This window comes from Babylonia areolata, chromosome 35, assembly GCF_041734735.1.
Source record: "Babylonia areolata isolate BAREFJ2019XMU chromosome 35, ASM4173473v1, whole genome shotgun sequence".
Taxonomy (NCBI): domain Eukaryota; kingdom Metazoa; phylum Mollusca; class Gastropoda; order Neogastropoda; family Buccinidae; genus Babylonia; species Babylonia areolata.
In genome coordinates, this window is record NC_134910.1 from 23,356,268 (window position 1) to 23,370,260 (window position 13,993).

The window sequence follows — 13,993 nt, forward strand, 5'->3', positions numbered from 1 at the left end:
AGATCTCTGGATCTCCACGAACCAGTCGAGGCCAACAACGAGCTGAAGAAAGAGACTACTCTTGAAGCACAAACTGACAAAGCAACACACAGTAGATCTCTGGATCTCCACGAACCAGTCGAGGCCAACAACGAGCTGAAAGAAACGATCGATTTAATTTTTCTTTTATGTTCATTCCAGTTAATGCAGTGTTCACTCTAGAATATTTATATGCAGTAAACACGTCGATTTTGTAGTAAGAATTACTGTATGTGTTCTGTCCAGAATCTGTATTTCTTTCCGTTTAACTGTGAACAAGAAAAACGAGGTCATGTCGTCTTCGAACACAACCTACCTTCTAGTGGGCCAAACGCAGCGGGAAACGGTTTTCAGAATTTTCGGATTTCGAACAAACCTCAACGAAATAGACCGCTAATGATTCGGAAAAAAATGACTTAATTCGGGAGACTTATTATTGGCATGACTGTGAAGATATTTTTCTATACTATGTTTAAGTCAAATTTGGTATTGCCAGACAAAGTATTTCCAGGGAAAATGGCAATGTTAAAGTTTACCATGGACACACAGACACTGACACTGACACAGACACACACACACACACAACTGAACACCGAGTTAAAACATACTCGTTTTGTTTACACAAGTGAGTCAAAAACCGACAACAAAAACAATTGGCAAACAAACTCTCATTCATTCTTCACAGAGTCCCATGTCAGATTTATCCGCGGCCTTTCAGGAGAAGGAGTGACTTTATGTTGCGGCACCGGCAGGCCAAGAGTCCTGTTACAGAGGTCGAGAGTCTGTCGAGAGGCCGTGACGGAAGCGAGGCCAGCTGACTGACAGCCACAGAACAGCCAGTGAGCACTGGCTTTTGACATGCGCAGACCAGGCACTCTCTTCGTCGTTCAGGAACTTTTCCCTTTGAGTGTTCAGACCCGGACACAAACGAACTTCAAAAAGTGTAATCGTTGAAAAGTGAGGAAAACGTGTTGTGACAACTGTGATACCATTCATCTGAATGTTACTCCTTTCCGGCAGTAGAAAGGACGGGTGATGACCGTGTATCTCTGAACAGTTTGTGTCGTGGGGCTGGTGTGATGACCGTGTATCTCTGAACAGTTTGTGTCGTGGAGCTGGTGTGATGACCGTGTATCTCTGACCAGTTTGTGTCGTGGAGCTGGGGTGATGACCGTGTATCTCTGATCAGTTTGTGTCGTGGAGCTGGTGTGATGACCGTGTATCTCTGAACAGTTTGTGTCGTGGAGCTGGTGTGATGACCGTGTATCTCTGAACAGTTTGTGTCGTGGAGCTGGTGTGATGACCGTGTATCTCTGATCAGTTTGTGTCGTGGGGCTGGTGTGATGACCGTGTATCTCTGACCAGTTTGTGTCGTGGAGCTGGTGTGATGACCGTGTATCTCTGACCAGTTTGTGTCGTGGAGCTGGTGTGATGACCGTGTATCTCTGATCAGTTTGTGTCGTGGAGCTGGTGTGATGACCGTGTATCTCTGATCAGTTTGTGTCGTGGAGCTGGTGTCCTTATTCGCAGTCCTATAAAAGCTGTCAGGTGAACACATCGTTGTACCTCACAACAACAGCGACAACAACAGGCACGCCACACACGTCCACACAACGAAGTATCTGTGTGTCCACATCAGCCAAATGGCGGTGAGAAAAGTACGCGTGTCATGTTGGGCACCGTCTGTGTTCAGTTGGGCACCGTCTGTGTTCAGTTGGGTACTGTTTGTGTCAAGATGGGCACTGCCTGTGTCAAGTTGGGCACTGTCTGTGTTCAGTTGGGCACCGTCTGTGTCAGGTTGGGTTCTGTCTTCAGTGCTGCTTCTGACCGTCTGCTGTCCCACCCCCTGCACGGCGCTTCCCCAACTCACGTCCCCACTGTCCACAGCCCTCACGTCCCCACTGTCCACAGCCCCCACGTCCCCACTGTCCACAGCCCTCACGTCCCCACTGTCCACAGCCCCCCCAGTGGGGGTCCGTGGGGAGGGGGGGCGGACACTGACCACCACATGGAAGGACCCCACCCCTCCCCCTTCATCACACCCCCACACGGGAACACATGGCCACGACGATGACAACAACGATGACGATGTTGAACGTTTTGTGACGGTGAGCGTGACACACACTGGTTCCTTCTTAATGTCGTCATCCATGTATGTGTTCACTAGTTCCTTCTTAATGTCGTCATCCATGTATGTGTTCACTGGTTCATTCTTAATGTCGTCATCCATGTATGTGTTTACTGGTTCATTCTTAATGTCGTCATCCATGTATGTGTTCACTAGTTCCTTCTTAATGTCGTCATCCATGTATGTGTTCACTGGTTCCTTCTTAATGTCGTCATCCATGTATGTGTTCACTGGTTCCTTCTTAATGTCGTCATCCGTGTATGTGTTCACTGGTTCCTTCTTAATGTCGTCATCCATGTATGTGTTTACTGGTTCCTTCTTAATGTCGTCATCCATGTATGTGTTCACTGGTTCCTTCTTAATGTCGTCATCCATGTATGTGTTCACTGGTTCCTTCTTAATGTCGTCATCCATGTATGTGTTCACTAGTTCCTTCTTAATGTCGTCTTCCGTGTATGTGTTCACTGGTTCCTTCTTAATGTCGTCATCCATGTATGTGTTCACTAGTTCCTTCTTAATGTCGTCTTCCGTGTATGTGTTCACTGGTTCCTTCTTAATGTCGTCATCCATGTATGTGTTCACTGGTTCCTTCTTAATGTCGTCTTCCGTGTATGTGTTCACTAGTTCCTTCTTAATGTCGTCTTCCGTGTATGTGTTCACTGGTTCCTTCTTAATGTCGTCATCCATGTATGTGTTTACTGGTTCCTTCTTAATGTCGTCATCCATGTATGTGTTCACTGGTTCATTCTTAATGTCGTCATCCATGTATGTGTTCACTGGTTCATTCTTAATGTCGTCATCCATGTATGTGTTTACTGGTTCCTTCTTAATGTCGTCATCCATGTATGTGTTCACTGGTTCCTTCTTAATGTCGTCATCCATGTATGTTGTCGGGAGATGAAAGACAACTTTAAAAAAAATCTTAGTTCTTTTTTTCTATTTTGTGTGCCTGTGTGTGGATATATTTCTATAATGTATAACCTTCGAACGCCTGTTGTTTTTGTGTGCTTGAGTTGCATATTGTGTCATTTCTAGGGTTTTTGCGTGCTGTTTTTTGTTTGTTTGTTTTTTTTGCTTGTTTGTTTGTTGTTGTTGTTTTCCATTAAACTGTACTCAGGGCAGCAGCAGCAGCTGAATTAAAAACAACAACTGGTTTTTGGAAGGCAGACGCGCTTTTTAGCTCTCAAAATGTAACAGCCATGTGGATGTTCTGTGTGTGGCAATATGTGTTGAAGTCGGGTTTTCTGACTAACCAAGTTCACCAGGAGAACAAGTTGTTCCATGTGTGTAGCTAGTATCCATGTTCCATGTGTGTAGCTAGTATACATGTTCCACGTGTGTAGCTAGTATACATGTTCAGTTAAACATTAATTTTTTTCTCTTGTTTTTTTTTGGTGTGAATACCACTTTGGATGAATAGGAAGGGTCTCTTACAAAATGCTTCTGTATAGCGTAAAAGTGGTTAAAAGGCTCGTTTGATGTTATACGTGGTTAGTAATTTTCTTGTTGCACTTAATTATATCAATACTCTTCGTAAATAAAAAGCTTCCTGGTATTTGGGGTGATTTTGAGTAAAATGCATTGTTGTAATTCTTCCGTATATCAATAGGTCCCGGAAATGGTGGTGGTAGTGGCAGTAGAAGTGGTAGTAGTAACAGTAGTAGAAGTGGTGATGGTTGTTTTGTAGTTGGCTGGGTTTTGTGTAAACCACTTATTGGAACTGAACCATTTTTACCAAGTACAGTGAATAATGCAGATTTTCTAATAAAATAATTGAATTAGTCTTAAAATCGTTCTTCTAATGTTTATGCTAGTTCGTGATAATACTGTCATAGTAATGTTGGCCTTTCATAGTAATGTTTATGCTAGTTCGTGATAATACTGTCATAGTAATGTTCGCCTTTCATAGTAATGTTTATGCTAGTTCGTGATAATACTGTCATAGTAATGTTGGCCTTTCATAGTAATGTTTATGCTAGTTCGTGATAATACTGTCATAGTAATGTTGACCTTTCATAGTAATGTTTATGCTAGTTCGTGATAATACTGTCATAGTAATGTTGGCCTTTTAGGCCCGTTCTATGTATTTTCTTTTCCGCCCGGGTCCTGGGAAGGCAAACAGGCCAACGTCTCTTCGCCAGACTGCAACGGCGTCCTGAGTTAGGCTTGGACACTACGCCCCAGCACTACAATATAGACACAGAACTATCACAGTACATGATAAACAGCACTACAATATAGACACAGAACTAACACAGTACATGATGTACAGCACTACAATATAGACACAGAACTAACACAGTACATGATGTACAGCACTACACTATAGACACAGAACTAACACAGTACATGATGTACAGCACTACACTATAGACACAGAACTAACACAGTACATGATGTACAGCACTACAATATAGACACAGAACTAACACAGTACATGATGTACAGCACTACAGTATAGACACAGAACTATCACAGTACATGATAAACAGCACTACAATATAGACACAGAACTATCACAGTACATGATGTACAGCACTACAATATAGACACAGAACTATCACAGTACATGATAAACAGCACTACAATATAGACACAGAACTATCACAGTACATGATAAACAGCACTACAATATAGACACAGAACTATCACAGTACATGATGTACAGCACTACAATATAGACACAGAACTAACACAGTACATGATGTACAGCACTACAATATAGACACAGAACTATCACAGTACATGATGTACAGCACTACAATATAGACACAGAACTATCACAGTACATGATGTACAGCACTACAGTATAGACACAGAACTATCACAGTACATGATAAACAGCACTACAATATAGACACAGAACTATCACAGTACATGATAAACAGCACTACAATATAGACACAGAACTATCACAGTACATGATGTACAGCACTACAATATAGACACAGAACTAACACAGTACATGATGTACAGCACTACAGTATAGACACAGAACTATCACAGTACATGATAAACAGCACTACAATATAGACACAGAACTATCACAGTACATGATAAACAGCACTACAATATAGACACAGAACTATCACAGTACATGATGTACAGCACTACAATATAGACACAGAACTAACACAGTACATGATGTACAGCACTACAATATAGACACAGAACTATCACAGTACATGATGTACAGCACTACAATATAGACACAGAACTATCACAGTACATGATGTACAGCACTACAATATAGACACACAGAACTATCACAGTACATGATAAACAGCACTACAATATAGACACACAGAACTAACACAGTACATGATGTACAGCACTACAATATAGACACAGAACTAACACAGTACATGATGTACAGCACTACAATATAGACACAGAACTATCACAGTACATGATGTACAGCACTACAATATAGACACAGAACTATCACAGTACATGATGTACAGCACTACAATATAGACACAGGACTAACACAGTACATGATAAACAGCACTACAATATAGACACAGAACTAACACAGTACATGATAAACAGCACTACAATATAGACACAGAACTAACACAGTACATGATAAACAGCACTACAATATAGACACAGAACTAACACAGTACATGATGTACAGCACTACAATATAGACACAGAACTAACACAGTACATGATGTACAGCACTACAATATAGACACAGAACTAACACAGTACATGATGTACAGCACTACAATATAGACACAGAACTATCACAGTACATGATGTACAGCACTACAATATAGACACAGAACTAACACAGTACATGATGTACAGCACTACAATATAGACACAGAACTAACACAGTACATGAGGTACAGCACTACAATATAGACACATAACTAACACAGTACATGATGTACAGCACTACAATATAGACACAGTACTAACACAGTACATGATGTACAGCACTACAATATAGACACAGAACTATCACAGTACATGATGTACAGCACTACAATATAGACACACAGGACTAACACAGTACATGATGTACAACACTACAATATACACACACGGGACTAACACAGTATATGATGTACAGCACTACAATATAGACACAGAACTATCACAGTACATGATGTACAGCACTGCAATATAGACACAGTACTAACACAGTACATGATGTACAGCACTACAATATAGACACAGAACTATCACAGTACATGATGTACAGCACTGCAATATAGACACAGTACTATCACAGTACATGATGTACAGCACTACAATATAGACACAGAACTATCACAGTACATGATGTACAGCACTACAATATAGACACAGAACTATCACAGTACATGATGTACAGCACTACAATATAGACACAGGACTAACACAGTACATGATGTACAGCACTACAATATAGACACACAGGACTAACACAGTACATGATGTACAACACTACAATATACACACACGGGACTAACACAGTATATGATGTACAGCACTACAATATAGACACAGAACTATCACAGTACATGATGTACAGCACTACAATATAGACACAGAACTAACACAGTACATGATGTACAGCACTACAATATAGACACACAGGACAAACACATTACATGATGTACAGCACTACAATATAGACACAGAACTAACACAGTACATGATGTACAGCACTACAATATAGACACAGAACTATCACAGTACATGATGTACAGCACTACAATATAGACACAGAACTATCACAGTACATGATGTACAGCACTACAGTATAGACACAGAACTATCACAGTACATGATAAACAGCACTACAATATAGACACAGAACTATCACAGTACATGATAAACAGCACTACAATATAGACACAGAACTATCACAGTACATGATGTACAGCACTACAATATAGACACAGAACTAACACAGTACATGATGTACAGCACTACAGTATAGACACAGAACTATCACAGTACATGATAAACAGCACTACAATATAGACACAGAACTATCACAGTACATGATAAACAGCACTACAATATAGACACAGAACTATCACAGTACATGATGTACAGCACTACAATATAGACACAGAACTAACACAGTACATGATGTACAGCACTACAATATAGACACAGAACTATCACAGTACATGATGTACAGCACTACAATATAGACACAGAACTATCACAGTACATGATGTACAGCACTACAATATAGACACACAGAACTATCACAGTACATGATAAACAGCACTACAATATAGACACACAGAACTAACACAGTACATGATGTACAGCACTACAATATAGACACAGAACTAACACAGTACATGATGTACAGCACTACAATATAGACACAGAACTATCACAGTACATGATGTACAGCACTACAATATAGACACAGAACTATCACAGTACATGATGTACAGCACTACAATATAGACACAGGACTAACACAGTACATGATAAACAGCACTACAATATAGACACAGAACTAACACAGTACATGATGTACAGCACTACAATATAGACACACAGAACTATCACAGTACATGATAAACAGCACTACAATATAGACACACAGAACTAACACAGTACATGATGTACAGCACTACAATATAGACACAGAACTAACACAGTACATGATGTACAGCACTACAATATAGACACAGAACTATCACAGTACATGATGTACAGCACTACAATATAGACACAGAACTATCACAGTACATGATGTACAGCACTACAATATAGACACAGGACTAACACAGTACATGATAAACAGCACTACAATATAGACACAGAACTAACACAGTACATGATAAACAGCACTACAATATAGACACAGAACTAACACAGTACATGATAAACAGCACTACAATATAGACACAGAACTAACACAGTACATGATGTACAGCACTACAATATAGACACAGAACTAACACAGTACATGATGTACAGCACTACAATATAGACACAGAACTAACACAGTACATGATGTACAGCACTACAATATAGACACAGGACTAACACAGTACATGATGTACAGCACTACAATATAGACACAGAACTATCACAGTACATGATGTACAGCACTACAATATAGACACAGAACTAACACAGTACATGATGTACAGCACTACAATATAGACACAGAACTAACACAGTACATGATGTACAGCACTACAATATAGACACAGTACTAACACAGTACATGATGTACAGCACTACAATATAGACACACAGAACTATCACAGTACATGATGTACAGCACTACAATATACACACACGAGACTAACACAGTACATGATAAACAGCACTACAATATAGACACAGAACTATCACAGTACATGATGTACAGCACTACAATATAGACACAGAACTAACACAGTACATGATGTACAGCACTACAATATAGACACAGAACTATCACAGTACATGATAAACAGCACTACAATATAGACACAGAACTATCACAGTACATGATGTACAGCACTACAATATAGACACAGAACTAACACAGTACATGATGTACAGCACTACAATATAGACACAGAACTAACACAGTACATGAGGTACAGCACTACAATATAGACACATAACTAACACAGTACATGATGTACAGCACTACAATATAGACACAGTACTAACACAGTACATGATGTACAGCACTACAATATAGACACAGAACTATCACAGTACATGATGTACAGCACTACAATATAGACACACAGGACTAACACAGTACATGATGTACAACACTACAATATACACACACGGGACTAACACAGTATATGATGTACAGCACTACAATATAGACACAGAACTATCACAGTACATGATGTACAGCACTGCAATATAGACACAGTACTAACACAGTACATGATGTACAGCACTACAATATAGACACAGAACTATCACAGTACATGATGTACAGCACTGCAATATAGACACAGTACTATCACAGTACATGATGTACAGCACTACAATATAGACACAGAACTATCACAGTACATGATGTACAGCACTACAATATAGACACAGAACTATCACAGTACATGATGTACAGCACTACAATATAGACACACAGGACTAACACAGTACATGATGTACAACACTACAATATACACACACGGGACTAACACAGTATATGATGTACAGCACTACAATATAGACACAGAACTATCACAGTACATGATGTACAGCACTACAATATAGACACAGAACTAACACAGTACATGATGTACAGCACTACAATATAGACACACAGGACAAACACATTACATGATGTACAGCACTACAATATAGACACAGAACTAACACAGTACATGATGTACAGCACTACAATATAGACACACAGGACTAACACATTACATGATGTACAGCACTACAATATAGACACAGAACTAACACAGTACATGATGTACAGCACTACAATATAGACACACAGGACTAACACATTACATGATGTACAGCACTACAATATAGACACAGAACTAACACAGTACATGATGTACAGCACTACAGTATAGACACACAGAACTAACACAGTACATGATGTACAGCACTACAATATAGACACAGAACTAACAGAGTACATGATGTACAGCACTACAATATAGACACAGAACTATCACAGTACATCATGTACAGCACTACAATATAGACACAGAACTAACACAGTACATGATGTACAGCACTACAATATAGACACAGGACTAACACAGTACATGATGTACAACACTACAATATAGACACAGAACTATCACAGTACATCATGTACAGCACTACAATATAGACACACAGAACTAACACAGTACATGATGTACAGCACTACAATAGAGACACAGAACTATCACAGTACATGATGTACAGCACTACAATATAGACACACAGGACTAACACAGTACATGATGTACAGCACTACAATATAGACACAGAACTAACACAGTACATGATGTACAGCACTACAATATAGACACACAGAACTATCACAGTACATGATGTACAGCACTACAATATAGACACAGAACTATCACAGTACATGATGTACAGCACTACAATATAGACACAGAACTAACACAGTACATGATGTACAGCACTACAATATAGACACAGAACTAACACAGTACATGATGTACAGCACTACAATATAGACACAGAACTAACACAGTACATGATGTACAGCACTACATTATAGACACAGAACTATCACAGTACATGATGTACAGCACTACAATATAGACACAGAACTAACACAGTACATGATGTACAGCACTACAATATAGACACAGAACTAACACAGTACATGATGTACAGCACTACAATATAGACACAGAACTATCACAGTACATGATGTACAGCACTACAATATAGACACAGAACTAACACAGTACATGATGTACAGCACTACAATATAGACACACAGAACCATCACAGTACATCATGTACAGCACTACAATATAGACACACAGAACTAACACAGTACATGATGTACAGCACTACAATAGAGACACAGAACTATCACATTACATGATGTACAGCACTACAATATAGACACAGAACTAACACAGTACATGATGTACAGCACTACAATATAGACACACAGAACTATCACAGTACATGATGTACAGCACTACAATATAGACACAGAACTATCACAGTACATGATGTACAGCACTACAATATAGACACAGAACTAACACAGTACATGATGTACAGCACTACAATATAGACACAGAACTAACACAGTACATGAGGTACAGCACTACAATATAGACACATAACTAACACAGTACATGATGTACAGCACTACAATATAGACACAGAACTATCACAGTACATGATGTACAGCACTACAATATAGACACAGTACTAACACAGTACATGATGTACAGCACTACAATATAGACACAGAACTAACACAGTACATGATGTACAGCACTACAATATAGACACAGAACTATCACAGTACATGATGTACAGCACTGCAATATAGACACAGTACTAACACAGTACATGATGTACAGCACTGCAATATAGACACAGTACTATCACAGTACATGATGTACAGCACTACAATATAGACACAGAACTATCACAGTACATGATGTACAGCACTACAATATAGACACAGAACTATCACAGTACATGATGTACAGCACTACAATATAGACACACAGGACTAACACAGTACATGATGTACAACACTACAATATACACACACGGGACTAACACAGTATATGATGTACAGCACTACAATATAGACACAGAACTATCACAGTACATGATGTACAGCACTACAATATAGACACAGAACTAACACAGTACATGATGTACAGCACTACAATATAGACACACAGGACTAACACATTACATGATGTACAGCACTACAATATAGACACAGAACTAACACAGTACATGATGTACAGCACTACAATATAGACACACAGGACTAACACATTACATGATGTACAGCACTACAATATAGACACAGAACTAACACAGTACATGATGTACAGCACTACAATATAGACACACAGGACTAACACATTACATGATGTACAGCACTACAATATAGACACAGAACTAACACAGTACATGATGTACAGCACTACAGTATAGACACACAGAACTAACACAGTACATGATGTACAGCACTACAATATAGACACAGGACTAACACAGTACATGATGTACAACACTACAATATAGACACAGAACTATCACAGTACATCATGTACAGCACTACAATATAGACACACAGAACTAACACAGTACATGATGTACAGCACTACAATAGAGACACAGAACTATCACAGTACATGATGTACAGCACTACAATATAGACACACAGGACTAACACAGTACATGATGTACAGCACTACAATATAGACACAGAACTAACACAGTACATGATGTACAGCACTACAATATAGACACACAGAACTATCACAGTACATGATGTACAGCACTACAATATAGACACAGAACTATCACAGTACATGATGTACAGCACTACAATATAGACACAGAACTAACACAGTACATGATGTACAGCACTACAATATAGACACAGAACTAACACAGTACATGATGTACAGCACTACAATATAGACACAGAACTAACACAGTACATGATGTACAGCACTACATTATAGACACAGAACTATCACAGTACATGATGTACAGCACTACAATATAGACACAGAACTAACACAGTACATGATGTACAGCACTACAATATAGACACAGAACTAACACAGTACATGATGTACAGCACTACAATATAGACACAGAACTAACACAGTACATGATGTACAGCACTACAATATAGACACAGAACTAACACAGTACATGATGTACAGCACTACATTATAGACACAGAACTATCACAGTACATGATGTACAGCACTACAATATAGACACAGAACTATCACAGTACATGATGTACAGCACTACAATATAGACACAGAACTATCACAGTACATGATGTACAGCACTACAATATAGACACACAGGACTAACACAGTACATGATGTACAACACTACAATATACACACACGGGACTAACACAGTATATGATGTACAGCACTACAATATAGACACAGAACTATCACAGTACATGATGTACAGCACTACAGTATAGACACAGAACTAACACAGTACATGATGTACAGCACTACAATATAGACACACAGGACTAACACATTACATGATGTACAGCACTACAATATAGACACAGAACTAACACAGTACATGATGTACAGCACTACAATATAGACACACAGGACTAACACATTACATGATGTACAGCACTACAATATAGACACAGAACTAACACAGTACATGATGTACAGCACTACAATATAGACACACAGGACTAACACATTACATGATGTACAGCACTACAATATAGACACAGAACTAACACAGTACATGATGTACAGCACTACAGTATAGACACACAGAACTAACACAGTACATGATGTACAGCACTACAATATAGACACAGAACTAACAGAGTACATGATGTACAGCACTACAATATAGACACAGAACTATCACAGTACATGATGTACAGCACTACAATATAGACACAGAACTAACACAGTACATGATGTACAGCACTACAATATAGACACAGGACTAACACAGTACATGATGTACAACACTACAATATAGACACAGAACTATCACAGTACATCATGTACAGCACTACAATATAGACACACAGAACTAACACAGTACATGATGTACAGCACTACAATAGAGACACAGAACTATCACAGTACATGATGTACAGCACTACAATATAGACACACAGGACTAACACAGTACATGATATACAGCACTACAATATAGACACAGAACTAACACAGTACATGATGTACAGCACTACAATATAGACACACAGAACTATCACAGTACATGATGTACAGCACTACAATATAGACACAGAACTATCACAGTACATGATGTACAGCACTACAATATAGACACAGAACTAACACAGTACATGATGTACAGCACTACAACATAGACACAGAACTAACACAGTACATGATGTACAGCACTACAATATAGACACAGAACTAACACAGTACATGATGTACAGCACTACATTATAGACACAGAACTATCACAGTACATGATGTACAGCACTACAATATAGACACAGAACTAACACAGTACATGATGTACAGCACTACAATATAGACACAGAACTAACACAGTACATGATGTACAGCACTACAATATAGACACAGAACTAACACAGTACATGATGTACAGCACTACAATATAGACACAGAACTAACACAGTACATGATGTACATCACTACAATATAGACACACAGAACC

The 13,993-nt window shown here is 38.8% G+C and overlaps 1 protein-coding gene across 1 annotated transcript in view; it reads left to right on the plus strand.

Moving 5' to 3' along the window:
- The first annotated feature begins 765 nt into the window (after window positions 1-765).
- LOC143278026 (uncharacterized) overlaps window positions 766-13,993 on the plus strand; it is a 74,799-nt gene continuing 61,571 nt past the window's right edge. The window contains exon 1 of the mRNA XM_076583038.1: window positions 766-2,126. Within this exon, the coding sequence (XP_076439153.1) occupies window positions 1,662-2,126 (465 nt within the window). The 5' untranslated portion in view covers window positions 766-1,661. The remainder of the gene's footprint in view (window positions 2,127-13,993) is intronic.